This window comes from Lissotriton vulgaris, chromosome 1_1, assembly GCF_964263255.1.
Source record: "Lissotriton vulgaris chromosome 1_1, aLisVul1.2, whole genome shotgun sequence".
In the NCBI taxonomy this organism is placed as follows: domain Eukaryota; kingdom Metazoa; phylum Chordata; class Amphibia; order Caudata; family Salamandridae; genus Lissotriton; species Lissotriton vulgaris.
This window is the reverse complement of record NC_141685.1, coordinates 2,079,175,283-2,079,202,136: the sequence shown is the minus strand read 5'-3', so window position 1 is coordinate 2,079,202,136 and position 26,854 is coordinate 2,079,175,283. Positions and strand designations below refer to the sequence as shown.

Below are 26,854 nucleotides of genomic sequence, written 5' to 3'. Positions count from 1 at the left end.
ACCACCTTTATGCATTCTTGGTCATGTCATCAATTTAAAGGATATTTTGCTCGAAGTGTCAGGAATGTTTCACCCTACAGGTCACGACCTTGGAAGAACAGGCATACAAACCTATCTTAAACTAAAAAGGTTGGTTGGTAGGACTCACTGTGTCCTAATCACTGGGGGAATTTATTGGCAGTATGTTTTTTTGATGTCAAGTTGAGCAACGCGTCAATTCCTCTCTACCCAGGGCTAGAATTGAAAAGGAATTTTGCCCCCTGGCTTTCACAAAATAGCCATTCACAGGTGCATAATAATCTGAGGTTTAGTCTCGCACAAGGCACAAAATTCTCAGGAGGGAAGACATGGGCGTACGTAGTCTATGTAGAATTTAATTAAAAATGAAACAGTTGCAATGAAATAAATGTATAGATGGAAGCGCAGATGGGCAACACATTTTTTTTAAACTATCGAGCAGCAATGGATGACACTGGGGAGAATACGTGATGGCAGCAATTATGAAAGGGAATGGGTGTGGGGAAAGGAGGCGACAGACGGCCAGAGCTGGCCAACCAAAAGAATCAATCAGTGATGTTCAGAGGGCAGATCGATACTACTGACCAACCAGAGTAAAAAGGTACTTAGAGAGGCAGACCAACCAACCAAAAGCGCTGAATACAGCATTCCTCGCAGAGCAGCCCATGCACTGCCCAGGGGAGACCTAAAAAGCTATGGGCATTTATTTCCATGTGATCTGGGAAAGTCAGGGAGAAGTGGTGGGGTGGGAAGTTGAAGGAAACCCAAAAATTATGTTACGGGGAATTATGAATAGATGCGCGGGCCACACAGCACCAGAACCTTTATTGGAATCCATTTGCTACTAGACAAAATTGACATTTCAAGCACTGGCATTCAGAGGAAACTCCCATGACAAGTGAGTGGGAAAGACATAGACTTTTGTGCCGCAACTTAAGAAATGGTGCAGAGCCACAGGTTGTCAAGCACACCAAAGTCTGGGGCAAATGGTGGGACTATTTGCAGATCACAGACTCATGAATTTAGGAGAGCACAGTTACTTAAATGGTACTGCCTGTACTCTACGTCATCCTTGGGTATGATGGAAATAATCTGAATATTGCGTTGTGTGACAAGTATAAGATGTGAATACTGCAACAAGCCAAACCTGCATTGGTTACTTGTTAAAACCCAATACAAAATTATACTTGTCAAAGATATTATCCTGCTTTATTTTATTTTTTCGTATCTGTACTTTTATTTGGAAATTTCTAATAAAAAATTTCAACACAAAAAAAACCCCAATACAAAGCGATTGAGAGCGAAAAAATAAATTGAGAGATCAAGAACTCAGATAGTGCAGAAAACCTTGTCATAAACCTGCCCAAGATGGTCTTCCATTCATGGTCACGCCACATCACCCATTTTGTAGCCTGCATGTTTCAACAATCTGGCTCTCACTGCGTGTACCCATTACTCTGGTTAACAATCGATTTACATCGGTTAGTAAGATTCATCTAAACCAACCCCCTATCCCTTCTTACTCTCCCCAATTCTTGCCTGCTACCTCCATATGTCCAGGATGAACTAATGCGACTTGTGGGTTTCCCCGGTGACAAACTTCCACCCCTCCCCCGCTTCATCAGCATCTCCAGCAGGGTCAGCCTGCAGCACAGTCGTATAATTGCATCTTTGTCAAGATCCAGTATGACAAAAAGGTGTCTCCTCAGACAGCTTCAGCATACTCAAAGACCGCAAGTACACAATTAACTTCCTAGTCAACAAAGCAAGCAAACAGCACCTGGGCTACCACAGTAGGGGCCAGACTGCTCCCAAGGGTCTTCAATGCGGCTCTGTGTAATACCAGGAATCGCTGGCTCATCGGCCACCATTTACCCGTCATCCATTGGCTCATTTTATGTCGGCGTTTGGCCTTGAAGAACATGGTGCACCTTTAATCCCACAGCACCACAGTACACATACAACTCGGGAGCATGTCTATTATTTGTTATTACGATACATGCTGCTTACTGTGATTCTTTAATGTCAAATGTAATAAAAAGACTAAAATAAAAAAAGAAACATTGTATCCAGCACAGAGTTTAACTGCCAAACTACTATACAACTAAACTATTGGACTTATGGAGTGTTTTTATAATTAAAAGAACAGATTACACTATTTATTGTATTAGTTATTTGCCTTACACAAGCATCTTTCTAGATGAATCCTCAGTAGGTAGACCTCCTGATTGACTGAAAACCAAAGGATGAACTTAATATTTTTGTAAACTCTCAGCAGAATCGGATACCTGTGGTTCCAAGGACAACAGGCAATAATCAGCTCAATAGGGTACATTAAGCAGTAGAATAATAAACAGATTGCAAATTGGGAGGCTAATGCAATATTTGCAGGGCAAATCCATTATTTTGCTTCTCTTGCATTTGTGCTGACGTTTTTATACTCATCAGAATATTGTGCCTAACACTAGAGCACAGAGGTGATAAGAGGAAACAATCTGCTAAAAGAAGATGCAAAACATGATCACACAAGAGCAGGAAAGGTACGGTGGTCACGAAATAAGATGCTACAGGCATAATTTAAAATGTATGTACAATTATAGCATAAAGTACGCAACTTACCTTTCGGTATTATAAAGAGCAATTGTTTTGCCATAAGTTATAAGTAACGTCTCTCCCTCTGGTAGATATTCCATACTGCTTACAGACGTGGGAAAGCTGAGGCTCTTTACTTCAGTCATGCTGGCCCTGTCCCATAGCCTGAAAAAATACAAATAGCATACTACATGAAAGGTCAATCAATATTCAGAGTCCACACAAAGGAAACCTTTAGCTGTGCAGTGCATATGTTAACTGCACATGCATCCTTTCTTGGGCTTTCAACAGTAAGCTAACAAAATCAGCTGATATAATCTAACAGGACAATCACCTTCGAAAAGGTATAGATTAGATTAAATAGCTCAATAAACTATTGGGTTGCTTGTCACATTTAGGATTTATGACTGAGGCAAAATGAACTTACTAGTCAAAATATTAAAGCAGAATCTTCTGAATTCCAAAATTAAGGTATTGGGATAAAGCAGAAAATGCAGACAGCTGTGTAGTAAACCTAATACAATTGTCCTTGTTTGCAACACAAACCATTTTGTGTTCGCACATACAAAAACAAAGCAATTTCAAAAAGGGCCCACTCCAAGAGATCTCCCCATACCACTAGTTGCATAATCAGAAGTAAAGGTCCAGTTGTAGAGAACCGATCCAAGGTCCTCTTCTGGTGTAGTTAGAATATGGACCTAAAACTGTGAATTCCTATGCTCAATTTGCGACTAAAACAAATACCATGGATTGAGAACTGGTCAAATATCGTAAAACCAATCCATATCTAAAATGGTATAAAAGATTGCCCGTGTAAAGTTCTCCTCTGTGCCTCAATTGTTGGTCAACTGAATAGAGAAGTAGAAGAAAAACTTCATTGTTGTATTCCACAGGAAGTGAAAAGGAATAGAAGAGAAACCAGCAAACTGCAGTGCTACTCTGATGCAGAATTGAAACAAGTTTCTCCTTCTATTTATGCCTTTAGTATTAATGTAAAGCGCTTAGAAAAGAATGGTGTAAAGCTATTCACATATACAGTTGAAATTAAAAATCTCAAAAATGTTGATGTGCTTGAGGAATATTGTGTTCATGTGAAAGCTAATAAAACACAAATGCACCGTCATTAGGATATCCACATTCATAAGTAGTACGCTTTCCTGCCTAAAGCAAATTGCAGCTGTGGCTGTGAAACAAAAGTATACTGCTCAACAGATCAGTTGATTGAAGTAAGAAAATGGTAGCAATGCATTATCTTTTTTTACCGAAACGCTTGTCAAACAAGAAAGTAGAGGTGATAGAAAACAACTATGTTCGGAAGAGGGGGGTGGTGGTGAACAACACAATTCCATAACGAATGTTAACTAGTTAATTGCCAACCTAGGTCACCCACTTTTTTGTTTACAAACATACTAATTAAAAGAAATCAACATAAATTCGAATCACAAATTTTATATTGCAAGCTGCAGTAATGTGCAGTCCTTTAATCAGCAATGCAATTAGAAAATAATATTTCAAACATACATTTTTAGAACGGCCGTTGGTAGAAGCCTAAGCGCAGCTCAATAATTAACTTGTGTTAAGTTCCCTTCTGAGCTTTCATCACAAAGTTAAAAGCCAGGGTTGCACACTTAGTATTCTGTAAGATAAACGTGCAAACTACCCGAGAACCGTATGCAACAATGATTATTTTATTTGCAGTTGTTTTCATATTTAAATATATAATTATCTGTTGCAAAAATAATATCTGCTAAGAAAGTAACTAGTAGCTTGTGCAAGGCAGGTATATTACAGTGAGCCAACATTTTAATTTTCAACGTCTGCTCTACTGCTAACAAAAACAAGCATGTCCACGCCCAGTAAGAGGTGAGCAGGGAGATGTGTTTCGCTTTCTCACTGAATATTCTCAGCAGACAAAGGGCTTTGGGTATACAAATATCGAATTAAAGACCAAATGATATTTCCATACAGCAAACTAGTTGTAGTTTACCTGACTGTTTTGTCATCTGCTGCTGAAAGAATTTGCCGGTCTTCGTTGTACCAGAGAGCCTTTTTGATTCCAGAGGTGTGGCCACCAATCTCCAAAGGATCTTAAAATTAAAAATAATTTTGAGTAAAGCAAGGATAAAATACACTTAGAACAATTCACATTTAAAATGGTCCTCTCTGCACAATACTGTCATGGAGTTAAATATTATTATTTTTTTTTCTATTTTGTTTTACACATGAAGACATGGATAACAATAAGTCAACATGCCTATCACAAGTGTCTCGCCGAATTCCATATCGGAACCTGGAGCATACAGTTATTCTTTCTCATTCTTTATGGACTGGCTTCACAGCGCAGCGGTCACCAGACAAGGATGTGAAAACCACAAGGAGAAGGGTTTTGGCTCTGTCCACATGTTGGGAGTAAGGAGTTCATGTTTTGAATAGGTAGAAGTTGTGTGCTTCCACAAAAAAGTGCTTGCCATCAATGAAGTAGTGAGCATTTTATTTATTTATCCACATACCTGCATGCAAAATTAAACTTCTATGCATCATATAGACATATACATTAGTAGTGCTCAAAATAAATAAGGAAAATAATAGACTAGTGTTTACTGTAGTACACGTATGGATACTTCAGAATTGTGAATTAATGCAACAAAACCATAACATGCTTAAAAAATAAAATAAAAAATAAAAAACACAACAAACAATCCCCAGAAGTATGAAATCCACAATGTAGGTACCTATAATATTCCTCCTTAAAGATGAAGATGAGGAGTGTAGAGTAAATATAGATGTTTATTTACGCATAAATAGAAAGCAGCTAGTTTCAAGAAAAGCCTGGGCCAACTGACCTAAACTGGAATCTGGGCCATCACCAGGTTCTAGCCCAAGATTCCATTGGTCAGCATTGGTCAGGATGTCACACATCCCCTATCATTAACAAATTTACAATTTAGAGAAAATGATAAGAATTATACAAATGAATGGCAAATAAGAAAATAACAACATTTCCACAACAATGAAATGACACAGGTGAAACGGTATGCAAACAAAAACATATGTACAATGTCAAAGTTGAGTAATACAATCAGGTACGGTGTGTTCAACATGAGGCGTGAACACATGGTTTACATTTATAGACTATGACAATCTTTACACCAAGCTGGTTTAGATTTTAATCTTAAAGCAGATGTCTTATTTGACTCATCACTATTGTATTGTTTAATTACAACATCTCTTGGTCCAGAAAACGTATCTACATTAGGCCATAAACACTTAGGCCCTTTAACTACTTTGCTCATGCGCCACACGTTTCCAACCGATAACTCTGGTGCCCCACTCTGACTTTTTAATGGGAATAGAAAATTTGAATTCTCCAGATTTAACTAATCTTCCCTTCTTCACACGAACCCATTCACCAAGTTGAAATTGAAACATGGGACTCTTATACCTTTGAAAAGACGCCTGTTTATCATTTGATAGCCATCGACTATTACCATTGGAACCACCAGCCACTTTGGAACGATCAACTTAGTTTCTCATTTCCATAATCCACATCTGGTTCAAGTCACACACAGCCTTCCTACCCCTCATTTTCTCAAACGGGGCTATATCATCGACCGTTCTAGGAATAACTATAATTCCACACTAAATCTTTGAGTGCTTGAGAACAATTCTTCCCACTAGCTAAAGCCAATTGTATACCTTCCTTTAGAACTCTTATCCATCTTTCTACAATTCCGTCACTTTGTGGATAATACACAGATGTTCGTAAATGGCTAATGCCATGTTTATTCAAATAATCCTTCATCTCAGTTGACTGTAACTGCACACATTATCCGTAACCAAACATTTAGGAAATCCTTCAATTTTTAAATGAAGTTTTTGAAAAGGAATTACTGTGTGAGAATCGACTTGATGAACCAATTTAATTTTTGGCCACTGGGATAATCGAAAAATAAGAATAACATACACCTGACTTTTGGATAAACACATTGGACTGGCAATGTCAAGAGAAATTCTCTCCCATACCTTTTCTGGTCCAGAAACAGGAGCTTTCTCATAGCTGATAATCTTTTGCGATTGATCACTGATGGCACACTCAACACAGGATCTAACCTTAGTCTCAATACACCCATCAATGGCCTGCCACAAAAAACTCAGAACGTAATCTGTTTTTCATACTAGACATGCCAGGATGACCTACATGAGCCATGTCGAACACTTGTTCCAGCAAAACTTTAGGTACTACCAACTGTACACCACAAAATAACACGTAATCTAGGACCGATAATTCATTAGCATCATAGAAATAAGGTAACAATTCGTCATCTAAATCTTTCTTAATCGGCCATTGAGAACAGTTATATTTGATGACTTCTTGTATTTCCTGATAATTATTGCAGGTATTCTTCCATTCATCTTGCTTAATGCATCCACACTTCACATGTCCTCATCAGTCACAGATTTTTCACAATCCTCCTTAATTGGTAAACGGGATAAGCAATATGCTAAAATATTCTTGGCACCTGGAATATATTCCACACTGAAATGAAAATCTTGCAATTTGTACTGCCATCTAGCAATTCTTGGTGTTGCTTTTCCACAACCTTTGGTAGTACACCGCTCCACCAATGGAGGATGATCAGACCCAACTTTAAATGGGGTACCATATACATATTTACGAAAGTATTCTATGACCCACCAACATGCAAGTGTTTTTTTTCCAAAGTTGAATATATAACTTCAGCATCCCTAAGTGGTCTTGATGCAAAAGCAATGGTGACGATATCCATTCTGATTATGCATTTAAAAAAACTGGCTGCTTTTCTTTCTACACCCGGTGCTTCAGATACAAAGAAGCCTCAGAGGAGCTTGGCAGCACCTTGACAGGCTAATTTCAGGCAATGAATGTCACTGTAAGATGGCACGAACAACCAGCGCTTTTAAAACAAACACCTGTGGTTCCTTGCTCTGAGACTCTGGAAGTGGGCACGGCTTCCGAAGACATTCGCAAAAGTGGAGTTGAGCTAACATCACGCGAATGCATTTAGACTCAGCACAAAACTAACATAATATTTCAGTTCAGTTATACCAATTCAAACAACAATAAGTAAATGCAGGCCACTCAAAGTTTACCGGAGTCTGCACTTCGTGGTGAACATTGGTGAAGTCAAGGGGCAGACAAAGGAACAGACAAAGCTTGCTGTATGCAGCCGATTCTAGGCAGCCCATCCTATTTGGAATGTTTTCAAAAACTAAACTAAAGGAAAGTGTCTGCAGATCTCGAAGTCTTTTGAGACAATGTGCAACACTACAGTCCCCATTTCCAGTTGAGAGCTTTAAACACAATAAATGAGGGCCAGTAGGATGGTCTTGTGAGCTACTGGGTTCTCGATAAGTAGAAAAAAAGTTGCTTTTCAAGCTACTGATGTGGAGTAGCTTATAGAGCTGACGACCTTGTGCCTGGGGAACAGAGTCTCGGCGTCAGCTCTACAAAACACATGGCAATCGCAATAAATAAAATTTAACTCCTAACAAATAAATATCAACAGTGGCAAATCTGAATCAAAGGATGGAGGAGCAATTAAAGTAAAATAAGCTGAACAAAAACAGTGGCCCTTGAAACAGGTCTGATGAGCAAAAAATGCAAATGTCAAGTCTGTTAGACAGGAAGCCCAAAGTCAACCAAAACAAGAAGTTGCTGCCATTCCTGAAGCTGGCAGTCCCGAGACGGTGTGTACGTTAAGTAAATAGTTCTCCTGAACCGGTTAATGAAAACTACAGAGTAAGGACACATGTAAGAGGGGATGGCCTTATGGGAGGTACTAAGGAGGAACTACTAAGCATACCAACTAACCTAAAGCCATCATTTACAAAAGGACAGGAAGAGAAGCCAATTGGAAAGATGGGTGGAACATGGGTGGAGCTTAATGCCCATATACTGAAGTCTCGAAGAGACAGCGGAAGCACTGCCTAGGCGAGACCTAAAAACAAAACAAAAATCTATTTCAAGCAGATTGGGGACAGCAATATTCCTTGGTTCCAAATGCGGAGGCAGAAAAGAGATGTTCTCAGCTGCTGTCAAAGGAACTAAAATAAGGATTAGCAAAGCCAATGGTTACAATTTGATAGTGTTTTCAGAAAGTTTGATCATCAAAATAATAGCTGTGGTGCAGAATGATTTTGCAACAGCTATAAATGAATTTTCACTGATGTTTGACTGTTTATGGGCAAAGCTAGGAAAGTAGTTATACCGGAGAACATGTAGCGTGGCTGGGATAGTGAAGGCCAGGCATTTAGAAACAGCCCATAATCACAGAGCAAGAGTTATTTGGATTGGCGGATTATGTACTCCCTATTAATTCCATGGGTGCATTTGGCCTAGTTTCGCATGTAACACTTCAACAATAACTATTTATCCCAAATACAATTAAATTATTCACAGCTCAAACATCTAATAGCAGTCACTACTAATGGATTCTGGTGAAATAAAACATGCTGCTGACAAAAATAACCCATCAACAATTTGCACAGCCTAAACGCAAAGGTTTGTTATTTGAACTTTAAAAAAATGTAAACTGTAGTAGGATTTTGATTATTACATCAGATTACTCAAGCCGAAAAGTAAAAAGTAACAAAATAAAAAAATAAAAAAAAGTTTACATAATAGTTTTGGAAGTCACAGAAGAAGGTGCTTAATGTACCCAATTGTTAAAATACTTTAATGTACATTAGTATACAGATATATTCGAGCAGAAATATTCTGCTAGACAGAATAATGGGCCTAAAGACATAATCCAAACTGGTCTCTAGATTCTATTTGTTTGCATCCTTTGGGTTTAACATATTAAATTCTTTCCTGCAATGTATAATATACATAATGTACTTTGTTTTTAAGAATTTAAACCTGGGGGCACGAAAACATTTCTTTTATTGATAGTGAAGCGCACCTGCATTTGATATGTGTACAAAAATTAGAGTACACATTTGGGAAATTACACCTTGTGATTTGATGCCAGAAGTTGCCAATTGAACATTAATCAACGAAATCTCACCTGCTTCTGGTTTGTTCATGTCATATATGCGCAACAGTTTGTCTTGACCACCCGTCAAAAGGTTGTTGCTGTCCTACAGTGAAAAGAAACAAAAAAAAAAAACTAAAACCGGGTTGAACTAAGATTAACTGTATTCTAGAATCATTCCCGCAATCCAAAAACTGCAATCCACACTCTACCCACAATGTTACTACATGCATGTGATTGCCTTGGCACTACAATTAAAGTTGAAGGAAAGAAATTAAACGCCTGCAATTTTGCAGTTTCTAATCAACAAGAAACGTGGTTTCCACATCGACTGTCAATACTCTGTTCTGGAAAGCCTCCAAGGAGACGAATGTGGATTATTAAGGGAGGTGCATAAGGACATGTGTAGGAGTATATGCGCACCTTGCCGCTTTTGCTGCACTGACCATTTAAACTCGTGAGGGAACCAGTCATACACCTCAGGAATATATGTCCGAACTGTGAAATCAGTAGGAACAATACATTTCCCAACAACTCCCAACCTTAGCACACCCATAACAGAAAAACATTCAATTGGAGGAGTAAAAAATAAAGGCAAAACAGACTTCAAGTAGAACACCCACTTATGTTAAAAGACCAAAAGAGCACAATTGTCCACAATAAGAAAATTCTAAAAGAATGTCAAGGTAAGAAGTAAATACACTGAATGCTTTCTTGTAGGACAGCATTTCAAGGTTTAGAGGGAATTCAAAGAAAGGGGCGGTGGGTCAGCACAAACCCAGGGTACAAAACCAGATACACACTTTAATACAACACTGAGGATCACAGGACTGTGTGGATCGAGAACAAAGAACAGGCAGATGGGGATTCTATTACCCACACATTGAAATGGATCAAGATATTCCTAAACGAACCAGAATTACTACATTCCATGGGCACTTGCATTTATGTATGAAGGTGAGATTGTTGTCAAGCGCAAGTGGGAGGCAGAACTAAGACAAGAGAAATTCTAACTAAAAGACGGGTTTTAGTTAATGTTCAAAAGAACCATATGAAGTCAGCAGGGTCTGTCAAAATAGATAGGAGATCATTAACCCCATTTTACTTGTTAGATGCAGTATGATTGCCTTAGAGTCTGGGTGTTGAATAGACATTGTCTGAAGAAGAATTTGTATGGATTCCAGACAAGAAAAAACTGCATTCCACCTACAATGGTTGATGTCCTTGAGTTCCTCCCCAGTAACGAAAATCCAAACATCTGGGTGTGCCAATTAAAAAATATGATCACAGAACAAATGAAAAAAGCACTACCTTTAGAGGCAATGCGTCAACCATCCCTCAAGCACTCCAGCAGATCCAAAAATGCAATGCTCAAACTTTTAAAAATGTTCAACCTTCATTATTTGATAGTGTTGATGTTCTGCTCTAGCCAACATGTGTTTTGTCAATTTAAAACAAAGAAAAACTTGCTGCTGGAAAAAACAAAGTGCCTGTGTTATTTTCAAAGCGCACGTCTACAAAATGACGCAGGGCATTTTTTTTCTTCTCTCTTTAGATACCCATCAGAATTGTATCAGTAACTAAAAGGGAAAACATTTTTTTTTTTTTTGTAAAGCAGGTGGGTGAAAGCTACAGGGGAGCAGAGGGGAAGCAACACGGGAGAGAGCAAGCGGGGCGTGAGAGCGAAGAGAGCAACACAGAGAGCAAAGTGCAGAGCTAGTTAGGGGAGAAAACGGGTGAAAGGCCAACATGGAGCTGGTGGGGAAAAGCACAAAGGTAAGAGACAAACACTGGAGCACAGTGAGGGAGAAGAGAAGTAGACAGAGGAGACTGGTGGTAAACACCAGCTATCTTGTAGGGTTCTTCAACAAAAAGAAACATAACACAACCAATGCATTCATGCTTCAGGGAAGGGACAAGCAAAAGGAGGAAGAAAAACCCACACAAACTAATTGATGAGAAGCAAGCAGATAAGTGCCAATAAACTTAATCAATAGTAAGCAATTAGTAGGATTTAAGCTCACTGTAAAATGTGCTGTTTTTATGGCTATGCATTCCTCAAATAATTGGGTTAGCGAATAAAGATCAAGCAGCAAGAAAAACGCTGTCTGCATTCCAAATAATATAGGCCACGCCATAAATAATAAGATCGTCATTTGTGGTGGAGCAAAACATTTTTAGATTGAGAAATGTCACATACTCTGAGCACCATGGACCATGGAGGAACGTCTTAATCAAGTTCTTTTTAAGGACAACTAGTTTCTCAAACAAATGGACTGCTTTCCACTTATGAAAAGCCCTGAAAACACTGCACATTCTGTGTCATAATTTGAAGGTAGAATATGAAAAAAGAGACTGGAAATAGGAATCACAAAATGTCGGAATGAACCATCGGTAAAAATTATGCTTTTATGAACATGGATGGCTTTTGCCTCATACCTGCGTAAAATCCACACTTTTCACAATGTGCCTGTGAGCCAAGGTTACCAGCTCATCTCCGGAGACCGCATCCCATACTTTACTAAAATACAAGAGATAAATATCATGAAGAATAAGTTATCATAAAAACAATTGCGAGATCAGTTATACAAATATCCTACCCATCATTCATCACCGTTCATATGTGGAAACACTAGAGTAGCATTTTATTTTGAAAAGAAAAATTATTTCTGTCAACATTTTTATTACTTTGGAGACCAAAAGCTACCAGCTAGATATGGTCAACACTCAGATTGTATTCGAATACTTACAAGTCTCTGTAACCTCTCATACTTCAAGGCCATCTGTAGAGAAGTGTGCAGACAGTGGCACAACAGGCAGGAATGGGGCTGGTAAGAGCATTTTATTTGGATTTTTACCACCATACAGAACTAAAGTAGGACCTAATCCCTTATTTCAGTCCTACAACAGCAGCTTTTCTATAACCAACTGCATAGACATAGGGTTTTTGGTTGGCTAGGGTATACACCGAAGCCAGGCAGAATCCACCAGTCTAGTCAGGGTAAGGGAGTTACACACCGAAGGTAAGCCCTGCTCACCCCCTTGGTAGCTTGGCAGAGCAGTCAGGCTTATCCCAGAGGCAATGTTTAAACACATACACTAGGCACACCACAAAAAGAGGCTCCACACAAGGTTATATCAAAAATATCCTTTGTATTATATAACATAAAACACAGGCCATAAATCAATTTGAAGTATGTAACTCACATTTAGACCATAATCAAATAAATCACTGTGCCACTAGGCATTTGTTTTGAACGTAACAGGTAGACCAAATATCACTTTGCAGTATGAAAAATATATTAGCCGCAATCACGGAAATCACTGTGCCACTAGGTTCTTGTCATCAAGATGCACATAAGGCACCTAGATATGTCACTTTGCCAACTAGCACATAGAAGATTGCATTTAGGGCAGTAATCATGTTTGTGATATGTAAAATGTATATCAGACCCCATTCACATAAATATGCTGGCTAATCAGGAATTGTTGAGGCAAGACATGCGTTACACTTTCTTTAATAGCTATCTGCTGCACATTTCTAAAGGAAAGCATTATTTAACTAACATTGTGCACAATATCAATGTCCCTTGTAAGCCATCATTACACCAGGAGCAGCCTCTACGCTCCCAATACCTGCAATACCGTGGCGAGCACACTAGCTTGGGTACGGATGCATCAGAGACCCTATCAGGGGCTATCTGGTAATTTTGGAGGGAAAAGTAACCATAGCAAGACCAGGACCTCCGTTGAGAGGTTTTCCTTTCCGTCCTGCCACCAGATATAAATTCTTCCGGGTCCCCTAATCTCTCTTGGGCTCTCCCCTTCCTCGTGATAGAGAAATCCCATGGGGGAAGCACACAGTGTTGAAATTCATGGGGAACCTTTGCTGGGTCCTCCCGGCAAGAGAAATCATTGAAGGCAGCTGCCCGCAGACTCGCGTTGCAGCTGCTGGTCCACTACGGCTCCTCAGGGACTCCGCCCGAGCCTCCTTCAGCTGCAACAGCAAAGGGTGCACTTTGAAGACAATCCACCTCGAGTCGTACTGGCTCCCTCAGGGTTGCCGCGCTGGAGCAGGGCTCCTGCTCCGGCCTCACAGGAGAGACCCTTCTCTGTCTTTCTCCAGGCAGCGGGCTGCCCTTCAGAGGCGGGGCGGCTGCTGATGGCATCCCGCTGGCCAGGAGTTGCGTGGAACGTCACGGAATTCAGATAAATTCACTACGCCTTCTGCACGAACGCTTACTGGGGGCCGACTCGTGTGGTTTCTCGGTCCTCCCCCTCAGGGCGGGCGGTGTCTGTTGCTGCACACATTAACTGGAGAGAGGGGCGCGTTGGGAACTGTTCCTTGAAGCGCTAAGGAGCTTCCCCAAAATACAAGCCCAGAGAGGCTTCTTCGGCCCCAGGGGGATTTAAAGATAAATGCACAAATTGTCCCCCAAGAACACACAGCGCTGAGGTACGGCCAGACATACAGCGTGCTGGCAAAAGCGCACAGAGCACCTGAAAACCACCTGAAGCTCCGGGTGGTATTGGTTGCAGAGCACAACACTTAGAGCTCTGCCAAAAGTAAAAGGTTGTAGGGTACAGTGCTTGGAAACTTTGATGTCCCTGCATTGCCAAGCACAGAATGCCAGCGCACACAAGCCCTTGGAGATACTTCTCAAGCAGGGTGGCACAGCAAAGTCCTTGTCCTTTTCTTGACAGAAACAGCTACTGCAGGCCAACTCTAGACAGCACACAGCATAGGGGCGGTACTCCTGCTCCAATTTCTCCAGCTCATCTCCTTGGCAAAGGTTCCTCTTGATTCCCGAAGTAATCTAAAGTCTTTGGGTTTTAGGTGAAATACTTATACCCCAAAATGTCTTCGTTCTCTTCGTGGCAAGGGTCTCTGAACCCAGTCCAAACAAGTTCCGCCCTCACTGGCGCAGCATGACCACAGGGGGCGCAGACAGCATTGTACAGAGACCATCATTCAGGTGTAATAACAACAACACCTCCCACTACTCTAAATGCAGACCAGGTCTATTCAGGCCTGCGAGAAGTCACCCAGGCAAGGCTGGGCACACATCAACACCCCTCCCCCGTGACTACCTAGATAATGCACATCTCAGCTCCTGTCACACACACCAGATTCTGAATACACAAACAGCCATAGGCACAAAAAAAGGTAAAGTAAGAAAAAGCCCACTTTCTAAAAATGTCATTTTAAAACACAGTATTTAACAAGCATTGGCATAGGCAATAGTTCTAGCCTGTGGGACCTTACAAGTGTTTTGCTATAGATTTGGGTCATGTTTTTAAGGTTGAAATGTGGTGCACGTGCACCCACTGCTACACGGGAAGCGACAGGATGATTATTGTACCAATACTTTTATAGATCAACAGTATGTGATCCTGAAAAAGTAAGTCATCTCCATGTGCCCTAGTTTCTTTGCATGTAGAACTTAGAAAATCTTAGAAACTGGTTAAATTTTGTTATTAAGCGATATATGAAAATAACCCGAAGTTAAACTTTCCTGCAGTAGCCAAACAAATAACTGAGGGGCGCGACATTTCTACACGTTTAATTTCCAATTTAAGAAACTTGGCCGAAGTTTGCAGCACCCAACCTATACCTGTGGATTTTGGGGCACATAGTGCTGTGAGGGCCCCCACCGTACTTCAAAACAGTGGCAAGGTGTGCGATGTAGCTGGAAACCATCCTGGCCACACAACCTTAGAGTGACCAGACTACAGGAGTCCTGTTCGGATCAGCCAAAATTGTAGTTTCCTTAGCACTTAAAAAAAATTTAAAAATAAAAAGAAGAGCGGCATCTCTAAAGAGGATCGAAAGGTGCCCCCTCCCTGCCAGCGCTACTCGGAGTGACAGGGGTGTCAGGGAGCAAAGCCCTCTGCCAGGCAGTGCCATCTGCAGCCAAACAACGTTGTGTCCGTCAAACAAACACATCTGGCTCTGCCAGTGCATCCCCCACTGTGCCGCACATCTGAAGCAGGTAAGCTAGGGGGCGGGGCACAGGGCACAACGGGGCCCAGGGGGGGAGATGGCGTGTTGAGAAAGTGGGCAGCGTGGCACAATGTCAAATCCTGCAGGCATTGTGTGCCGAGAAGCAGATTAAATTAGCCCCGTTAGCATCCGTATTCTCACTGGCTGACTGTGCCTAAGCCGGCAGGACACTTGCAGTCTCTTCCCCACCTCTGCCATCTGCTCACGTCATGGCATGGTCTGCTAATAAGCAAGCTACCCACTTGGTTACGACAAACGGGTGGTGGTGTAGAAAACTAGTAGTTATGCCCCCCCCCCCTCCGACCCGCCTAAAAGAATCGTACGCAATAGCCACAAAGTCCGTAAATTGGCATGGTGAGCAGACCAGCTATCTAGGAAGTGGGTCCACGGTGTGAAGTTTATATGTTTAGCCATAAGGACAGCAAATGAGTCCTGAAATTGATAACTTTCGACTAACAGGACTGACTAGTCGTCAGTAATGTGCCAAGATAAATCAATTTAAAGCAGCAATTCTTCTCTGTTAATAATAAACCTTGTTATCAAGGATCCTGAATATCACTCATAGACAGCTGCTCTGCGACTCTTGGAAAACAGGGCAACCACTACTTCAATTTCCCTAAAATCTCTTTTTGGTATCATGAGCACTGCAACAGTCCATTCAATTTGTTTTTTGACAATTTAAAATGTCCTCCTCCATTTTCCCCATAACGGACTCTGGGATCTGCAAGGGCTGTACATGACTTATCACCTGCAGAATTTAACAGTATGGTTCATGGCACCCTAATCACTTTGCACTCCATTAGGCTCACTTCCTTGAACTTTTTGCAAGGTACAGTACCAACAATGCAAATGTGTGCTAGTTTTAATCATGGCTTATGCATGCCAAGGTTGGCTCCTCGATACCCAAATTTAATTTTTGTCGGACAGTATGAAGTCTCTTCGACCCGTTTCAGAGCAGCAGGGAAGTTGATTTGTCTTACAGGTCATTAATCAACAGTGTACAATGAAAATACCATACATCTATCCCATATTATGCTGAACTTTTGGCTACTGGGGACCTTGAATTCATAATAAAGTGGTGGAAACTCTGCCAAGATGATGCTGAAGGAAATATCACCAGGAGCGATAGGTCTACTGTCCTTTAATAATTATCTCTCTTACATGGGGCTGTATGGTTTATACGACCCATGGATCAACCGGTCAGTGGTCTGTTATGATTTTAAATCCCCACTCTCCCATTTCAATGTTTTTTTTGGTTTGTCTTTTTATGTAGTAAGACAGTATACAACACGTTGCAAAACTAATTTCTAGCACAGTAAAGGAGGATTCAACACATGCCTGTACACTGGCCCTCCCAGGAACCAGGATAAAGTACATTGTAGTGCATTACTTAGCCTCAACACAACTTTCAAACACTGGGCATTGACTTCTAGCCGCATTTCTATAGCGAGTCACAATACTTATGTTCATCAAAAAGATATAATAGTACCACAATCATCAATGACAGAAATAACAGTGTATAATAATCACATACCTAAAATTCTACCCCTCCCCTTTCCACCCCTCAAGCTTCCAAACATCTTCTGGTCCGCACATAAAAAAGTGTTTTCAGTCGCAACCATGCATCTACTGCTCCTTAATATGACAAGAATAGTCACTTGGTTGCTGGCACGCATCCACACTTCTCACTCAACCACTCTACAGTACAGCCTCCTAATAAGCTAATGTAGGTTGTGCTACAGGAGTCTCCAGAAGCACTTGCGTCATAGCACCCCTAGAAAGTAGGTCTTCAGCCACCCTCTCATCCTCAAATGCACCTCTTCAGTCCTGGCCCATTTTAGCAGGTCTTTTTTCCAGTCCTTATATGAAGGGGGCTTAGCACTCAGCCACCTAATTGCAATGAGTCTCTTAGCCACTGTGAGTCCCAACACTATAAATCTTGGTTTTTTTCTATGGGTTGTCAGGGAGAAGGGCCAACACGGACAGTTTAAACGTGTTGCACATCACAGCCCATTAAGTTTAATTTAACGTAATATCTCCGTCTAACATATACCGTAATAATTGGGAAGTGCCACGTTAATTGGAGGAAATCTGCCATAGGAGCACCGCACCGGACGCAGCTCTGATTCCTAGTAGGGTATATAGCGTACAGCCTCTTGGGTGAGCGATATGCAATGTGTACTATGTTGTTTTGAATCACTGTGAACTTAGCACTGATCAACTTTATGCACACTCCTGCGTGAAAGCCAGTCTTTGGGTGTAATAATTTTGTCGCTGATGCGTTTCCAAGATTCTTCAATCCGCAGCGGTGCTAGTCGTCTATCTGCATACAGCGCACAATACATGTGCGTTCTGAACTTAAGCTCACCCGCCATGGATAGTATGGTCACCAATGTATGCATGGGCTCAGGGAACGACAGCCATAACTGACGTGCCTTTGCCGCTATTTAAGCATATTGAAGAAACTGACCTCTACCAAGATTGAATGTTTCAATCACAATCTACATGGCGAGGAAGAGGACTGCTGGGTATAGATCTGACAACATAATGGCCCTCCGTCCCCCCACCTCCCACTGCCTGCCATTGTGCAAGTTATTTGCTCAAATGGGGACACTATTCACAATTCCAGGCCAAGAGCACATGGTGCCCGTCGCGTTACTCGCTGCACCGCTCTCTACCATAGACAGCCTAATAGGCAGAACAGGTGTGGGAAGGTATTTGGTATGCCCCTTAACCTTATTAACAGTGTTCCGAGTTGGTGCCCGTCATTTCCATGTCCGTGTTACTATTATTTCTGTGGAAATAGGCAAGAGCCTAGCACTCGATTCCAGTCATTGTTTGTCTGTTTGTTTAACAACCATAACGATCTCTGAAAATACTTTGGACAAAAAGAAACACCCGTTTAGTCTAGATTGGGTCATATGTTGAATCAATCACAGTCGTCTGTTTTGGAATGCAAGAAGTCAGCTGATCTTCCTGCTCCTTTTAGCACCCCAGTGGAAACATTTGAAATGTTTATCAGAGCAAATTATAACACTTCTAGACCCCCAGCTGCTAACTGCCTCAAGGTGGCTATCACAGGTTACAGTTTATAATATGTGAGGGCCTTTAACCTGTAAGTAATCGCCTTTTGTTTTATCATTACAGGACTGCTGACACCAGACTGTAACTGTAGAACGCAAGCTACATCTCTACTCATTTGCAATAACGTATTACATAAGTCACCTGGGATGTCACAACACCACATATACCAAACATCTGTTGTTGTAAAGTCTCCTCCTGTCCCTAATGCAATCGTGCCCTGTCACAGATTATGGGTTGAAGCTTCAGCACCCCTAATTTCACAATGTGGATGCGCGATCAGGGGCCTGGCATGGAGACCTCCACCTGCTGCCTTTCTTGCAGACCTCAAGTTGTATGCAGGCCAGTGGAGCTGGGGGAGCAACAACAACTAGGTTGAACATGTACAAGTCACGATCTAAATTGTCTTTTGGTCAACTGGCCCCTTACACAGACTACCAGTACTTTCTCAAAGAATCAACTGACAGTTCCATGCTAATAGGAAGATCTTTAATGAGAAGAGAGAAAGAACGTCAAGTCACCAATTCTCCTGCTCTTAGGCCAGCTGTGAATATATAGCTTTCTTTTAAAAAGTGGATTTGAATACTCCTGAAAGACCACGCGGTTGTGCAAAGTGAAACTTAAAAATTCTATCCAAATACATGGAATAAAATGCATACAATAATACACACTAAATGGAACCCCGAAGAATTTGTTGCCATACAACCGCCAGAGTAACCCACTACCTAGAAAATACTCTGAAGACTGTTGGACAAAAATATGAGATAAACTATCAGGCAGCCAAATTGCTTAATACTACACAGAATCCTCGATGCCTTTAAGGCTCTATAAACTGGAGTCTACTTAAAAGCATGGCATGCTTTTGGTGCAAGAACAACAATGCAATAATTAAGAATGCCATCTACTTGCAGATTCATACAGACGTACTAGAGAGAAGTTTCCTGGACAATTTAGCAAAATAACTCAGCCCCACAAATCCAAAGATCATATTCAACTGAAAATATCTATTGATAGCAAGACCGGCACTTAAACTAAATAACAATGTTACACAAAATATTACTATTCCATGGAACATCCTGTTTAAAGTGTACCTGCACTACACTTTGACTTAATTCTTCGAGTTCCTGACCTGTCAAAGTCTCCTGCAAACAAAGTAGCTTCACAAAACAAATTAAGTACGCAATCCTCTGTAGTTTACACAGATTTGATTTCCACAGATTCTACACTCCGCTTGTTTTCTCAGAGTATAAAGCACTGAGACCCCACTTCTTCCCAATATGGTGCACCCTTCACTACATCAAATACTGCCACTGAGCCAATAGCACACACACTCCGATTCATTTTCCGAGTTCAATAATTAAGGCTAACAGCAATGCTATAGAACTCTCATTACCCATCCCTGGTCCTCCACTCTAAACATCATCAATATTTTTTTCGCTATCTCCCTTCTCCTTTAATACCCTTTTTCATTATTATGTGCTTCTATAATAAAAAAAAATTATTTATTTTTTAAAAGAAGACAAATATCACAAACGCTTCCAAAAATAACATTTCAATGTACAGGTATTGGGTGAGCATATGTGCCTGAGAAAGTAAATAGCAATAGGTCTCCAAGGCTTGTGATGAGAAGAAATGTAAGGTATTGATGGAAAATTGTGAAACCAAGGCTATTTGAACGGTTTAATTAAAGGTGAATCAACATAACAAGTTTGGCACGGGTTGAAGTAGGTGGCACTGACAGTCAGGGAAGAAGTTGCTGTTATGTGGACAAGTACATGATCCGAAGGGGAGGACTGTACAACAGGAGCGAAGTGGGACACCAATTTCTATTTATGTTTGGATGATGCCCAAGGGTAATGGACAACACTGGAATAGGCATTTAAAAGGGAACAAAAAGTACCTCTGTGGGGGGATTATTAACGTTAATGGGTGGGATGAAGACAGGTTCCGAGATTATATCAAGATCTCTGAAAAAGATAAGTGCTTCAGAATCCCACAGAGCAATTCATGCATTTATAAATATTATTTAAGATCACACCATAGGGACCACGCACCTAATTAATCTTATTGAGTCACAGCCATTCCATCCCAACAGTGAAATTCTTGTGACTCTCGACAGAGTCACTTTACACAAACATCCCGCAACAAAAAGGGATAGGTGTAATCAAGAAACATCTTAACAACCGCCCAGCACTTCACCAAGTGCCCACCGAGTTCATAATCAGTCTCCTTGAAATAGCCTTAACCAAAAATTATTTTTTATTCAAAGACACATACTATAGACAGTGAAAGGGAACTTCCATGGGGGCAATTTTTGCCCCCAATTTTGCCATTCTGTTTGTGGATGACCTAGAGTCAAACATCATCCTTACCGAAAACAACCCGTTCCATGACCAGATTAAACTATGGCGCAGGTACATCGATGATGTCTTTATGATCTGGAGTGGTGAGGAGGAGGCACTACACAGTTTCTATGCATGGCTAAATACAAATCGAACAGACCTCAGATTCACCTACTCGCATAATAGACAACAAGTTGATTACTTAGATGTGACTATTAAATGTGAGGATGAATTATATACCACCTTGTTCCGTAAGCCCACAGAACGCAATATCCTCCTGCAATACCACAGCGCACACCCAAGGGCCCTGAGGGACGGGCCTCCCTTACGGTCAGTTCCTGAGGATCAGAAGGAATTATAAATATAAAAACGATTTCTTTAAAGAGGCCGAAATTCTATGCAAAAAATGAACATCCAGAGGCTACCCGAGAAAACTTGTAAGAAGGGCTATGAAAAGAGCCTGGTATACACACAGGGAACACTTGCTTGAACCCCAACCCAAAAAAGCCTTATCTAAAATCACCTGTGTTACCACTTTCAATACAGTCAGCAATAAGTTATCCAAGCTAATTAAAAAACATTGGACTGTACTAGACCCTCTAGAGCTAAATATAGGTCTCCCCCTTTTCTCTTTTAAAAGAGGTCGAAACCTTAAAGAGCATCTTGTGAGAGCAGCGATTTGTCCAACTAAGAACAATACAATTGAAAAAAGCCTTAATCTACCACCAGTCTTGGGCCATTTTAAATGTAATAATTGCATGGCATGTGAATTCACAAAGAACACTAAAGTATTCGAGTATGAAAGTTGTAAGCACACTCAATTTCTTCACCAATTGTAACTCGAAAAATGTCATTTATTGCATTGAATGTCCCTGCAAATTGCTCTACATTGGCCAAACGACCCAACAAGTTAAGACACGGATATCCCAACATAGGAGCAGGATTCGATGCAAAGTGACAACGGCTCCCCTTGTTGAACATTTCCTTGAATTGGGACACTCTGAAAATGACCTCAAGTGGCAGGTTATCGATAAACTTGCACCAAATGAAAGGGGTGGAAATCAACAGACTATCTTGAATCGCCTGGAATGTAAATGGATTTACTATTGCAAAACTATTGAGAAAGGACTCAATTCCCTTGACGAATGGAACATGTGTATCTGATCACTACCAGCGCGATATTATCATGTTATCCTTCAACTAAAATATGCTGTTTAATATTGTTTATTGCAAATTTGTATTGTTTTTTATATATGCTAAAAGAAACAGTAGTTGGAATATTAATCTGTAACCCACCTTCCACCATAAATCCCTCAAATTCGATCCTCCTACTTTTAAGGAGCCCCTCCTTAACCCCTTCGATGCTGATGACGAGCTCAGCTCGTCATCACCCACGGGGGTCGTGTGCTGATGACGAGCTGAGCTCGTCATGGTGCCACTAAAATGGCATTTTCCAGCACACAGCGGGAAAATGCCTAGCATCCAAGTGGTTAAAAAACTAATCGCTAATAATTCCACCAATACCGATCCGATGATCTTAAAAATAACCAACGCTGTCCATGCGCACTAAAAACAGAATAAACGCCTTCATAGTAGCTTAAATGGTACACAAGCGTGTCCAAAACACTACTGGCGCGTTATTACCCTAACGCGCATGCGCGAACACAAAACGCTCTTGCGCTAGCGCGCGCAACCAGGAGGCTTTGTTATTGCAGTCCCGACTCGGCATTCAGCGTGAGAGCAGCTAAGCAGCGAGGCACTCGGACGCCCTCCTACAGCCGCCTACCCGCCGTGATTAAGTAAGTTCCCTGTCACCTGTGCTCTGTCTAGGAGTTAACTCGATGGAGTTGCAACTACTTAATTAATTTTCTGCACTCTTGCCTCGTAGTTCTAGGCGACCACTACACCAACAAGTTATCCTCTTCTATAGCGACTACAGCGCTACTCGGACCCCCAAGAAAACTATGTTTTTTTAAAATACTCAGGAAGTTTTCTTTTTTCCCGCCTTTTCACTTTGCCAAGGCTCCTTAAACTGCCAGTTCCTTATGTAAATACTTGAAATGTTGCCCCGCAGGTTCCAGTAGGACCCTCATCTAAGCCAAATTGATCGAGCGCTACTCGGACCCCCAAGAAAACTACGGTTTTTAATATACTCAGTAAGTTACCTTTTTTCCCCCCGCCTTTACACTCTGCCAAATCTCCTTAAACTGCTAGTTCCTTATGTAAATACTTGAAATGTTGCCTCGCAGGTCCCAGAAGGACCCTCATCTAAGTCAAATTGATCAGCCACTCTAACTCCGGTCATAGTTACTCCTTCGGTTCTAGTAAGTCCAACAGTGATTGAGCCTTCGCTCTGCTAGTAATCCTGACTCCTCCTTTGGCAACTACACTTTATCATAACTAACTGAGCCTTTCACTGGCAATTTAACGCTGCGCCATTCATGCCATGACTACTGTAGTATTCTGAAAACTAGCCACTACTAGGACTACTAGAAGAGCTACTGAGCCTGGTCACTGACACTTTATATGTTGTAGCGATTACATCATAATCAAGTTAATGCTGCTCCAAGGTTAGACTGAATCAGTGTGGAAAGCCATGACTATTAGAGCTCTGTAATAACTAACAATTATCTACATGTCCACTGCTCGAAATGACACCGGTTTTCTGTCCCCTTTAGAAATTCTCTGGCAAATTACCGGATAAACCAGTTATTCTGATTCAAAAAGTTTTTTCTGTCAAGTTCAATTGCCCTAAGGTACTAAGTAAGTCACCCGTACGACAATAAAGACATTGCATGCATCCACATGCTAACCCCCGGTTTTAGATAAGTAAATATGCGCAGCACACATTTGGTGAGACTGCTAAGCGCCCCCTCATCCATTTTTAATCGAAATGTGCATGGAAATAAATCATGACACTGGGAGCACAAGTATCATGAAGCTAAGAAAATGATTCTGTAGGTCCACATGCTAATTTTAATTCCAATCACCTCTTTGCAGCTTCAGGAGGCTCATCAGTCCTGATGATGATCTAAAATCATATAGATCGAAATGTCGTCGACCTACCCAAGCAAATACCCCCACTTCATTGTATATATCTCTGTGGTTTTTAGCCTTGTTGTTGTGTGACATTTCGTTTTTTCACTATGTTCACTTGTGTCACGTTCTGCACCTTGTCACTTATTTGAGCACCTGAAAACATTATGAGAATTGTTAATATAAAAAAGAAATTAAATAAAAGATTCTATATTAACCTACATCTCTAGCTCCCCAGCGTTAATTAATCATTCGCTATACTCTCTTTAGGACCTTATCAGGCCATCCCTGAACCATTGTTTTTCTAAATGTTGAGATGAAAATATACACAACGATAATGCATGCATCAAATGTTGTCTTGCTTTATTAGCATGCAATAAGTAAAATGTTTCAGATTGAAATGAGAGGAGTGTTTGTTGTCAGTATTGCACTGCAGAGACAGCCAATGGCCCTCGGGATGGGGGATTGGTGTCACTGAGGATATTGGACCAGCATAGCCAATAGGTCTCGCCTTTGGAACTTTATAAGATATTTGCCAGAGCTATTGGCTTTGTTAAAGTGTTTAAGCTATGTTGTAATGCACTTACGACTGCCTGTTTAGTAGTAAAATATTGCAATAGTTGGTTGTTAGAGGGGATCCTAGAGCTTTGGGCCCCAGTGTCACTACATTTGCTGCACCATCTAAATAAATCCTCTTTCAACTGCAAGGTAACTGCAATTTGACTGCCCGTTTAGTAGTAAAATATAGCAATATTAGGTGTTTAGAGGAGTTCTGACAACTTTTTAGCCCGGTGCCATTGCACCTGCTCCACCATTCAAATATATATCAAAACAAGTGTGAATATTACACTGTTTAACAGTACACAATTTATTAACCTGAGAAAGATGAACGGTGGAGATGGCCCGCCAGATTTTGAACTTGCATTCTGAATGAGGAAGAGGGAGAAAGGGGAAGGAACATATCATTGAAAGAGAGGGAGAGAAAAACTGGAGTATGCTTCGATAGAGAATTCTAGAATTTGCAAGAATTAGTAATAATCAGCAGAGGCAAAAGACACCGTAAATAACATTCTGAAGTACGAACGTGATCTTGACAATCACAACTTTTCATCGACCACGATCCCTTTCAGGGCCTGTGAATACATGATTGCTGAAAACATATTTTAATCAAGGATGTCCTGCATTTCTACACTCATGTGGAAAATCTCATTATGTGCACAATGATTTAGCAGTCACTGTAGGCGCACCTGAGGAATTGCATACCTGGCACTGAGTGATTGCATTCCGCAACACACGGTGCTTAGCAGTCTACTCAAAACTAGTCTGATTTTATCAGCGCATGGTTAATTGCAAAAGATTTGATATTCTTCTGCAAAACGAGAAAGGGCTGCTGAGGAGCCGACACAAAGAATTCACGCACAACAGGCAAAGATGTCCGGATGATATCACATTGATGGGTGTCGGCAGGACTTTGGACTGCGCTGGCATTTATTTTATTTTGTGCTTTTTCATCCAAATTCACTCTTTTGAGCATAATAAAAGTGGCAGCCAAATGATGTGCCATCGCAACAGTGTAACTAACCTCCTTTACAACTCGGCTGTAAAGAAAAGCATTGCAGAGGCTTGGTACAGGTTTGCACAACACGCAAAGCCTAATAACATACCGCAACGGAGCTCGAAGTGGAGCGACTGAAAGAAACAAGCACGGCACGAAAGTGACAGGGACCGCGAGACAGGCAAATGTACACAAGCGCGCCATGCTAATTATAAACAGCTGGTCCTTGCGAGCCGCTGCTCGCTCCAGCAAGGTGGATGCTGTGGGAGTCAACATTTTGAGAAAAAGGTGGGACATGTACCAGCTCTTGGCCAATTGCGTGCTTTCTTTTCTGAAAGACAAATGCAAAAGCCAATACAATTACTGTAACAAAAAAAAGCCGCACGCATTTCAGAAAAGTGCAGACCGATTCCAAGAGGACGTCGCCTAGAGCAGAGCATGCGCGCTGCGCTAGGCTAGACCTAAAAAGCACTGCCAAAGAAAATAGGTCATGCCTTGTCGACTTACTGGCAAGAGTGAAAAAAGAAAGAGTGAGAAATATTATATGGCCACTACAGGCGTGCGCAAGAGTCAACTCTTGCGCAGCAAAGAAATGGTGTAGACCAGTGTTTCCCAAACTGGGGTCCGCGGACCCCCAGGGGTCCGTGACACATTCCCTAGGGGTCCGCAGGCAACCGTTTTAAAAGCACAGAAAAGTTTCTTTTATAATTAGCAGCTTTCCAACAACAATAAAAGTGTCAAGATCATTTCAGTGATTAATGTACCTGCTGGAGCTTGAGGAGAGTTTTGTTCAGTGGCAGCTTTGACTTAACTAATGTAGCACAGAGGGTTAATGTGCCTACTGCAAAGCACGTGTAACATGCATTTTAAAACGCAGTATTTTATGTGCATAGGTCCGTGGTTACTGCTTTTGTCACGGAGATTCTTTCGTTACTGTGCACTTCACAAGTGACAGTTGTAATGTAGCAGAGAGACATAGGGACCTATAAACTGTCATCAAAGAGCTGCTTGCAAAGTGCATGGTACAAGTTAGTAACTTATGTTTTTCCCAAGTTATTCATTATCCTGATGCTGCTAAAAAGGTTTATTTGGGTGGAAATACATTTTTAATGTTAAAGTCAGTGCTAGCCACCGTGTTATGTTCTGAATCCTGAGTTTTTGCTTTTCCAGACCAAGCACTCTTTAAACATTTTATATACACACTGATTTA

At 41.1% G+C, this 26,854-nt stretch overlaps 1 protein-coding gene across 1 annotated transcript in view; it reads right to left on the bottom strand.

Moving 5' to 3' along the window:
- Nucleotides 1–26,854, bottom strand: part of STRAP (serine/threonine kinase receptor associated protein) — a 151,667-nt gene that overhangs the window by 107,215 nt on the left and 17,598 nt on the right. The window contains exons 3-6 of the mRNA XM_086920863.1: nt 12,066–12,147; nt 9,660–9,732; nt 4,598–4,697; nt 2,638–2,775 (exon numbers count right to left, since the gene is read on the bottom strand). Of these exons, the coding sequence (XP_086776989.1) occupies nt 2,638–2,775; nt 4,598–4,697; nt 9,660–9,732; nt 12,066–12,147 (393 nt within the window). The remainder of the gene's footprint in view (nt 1–2,637; nt 2,776–4,597; nt 4,698–9,659; nt 9,733–12,065; nt 12,148–26,854) is intronic.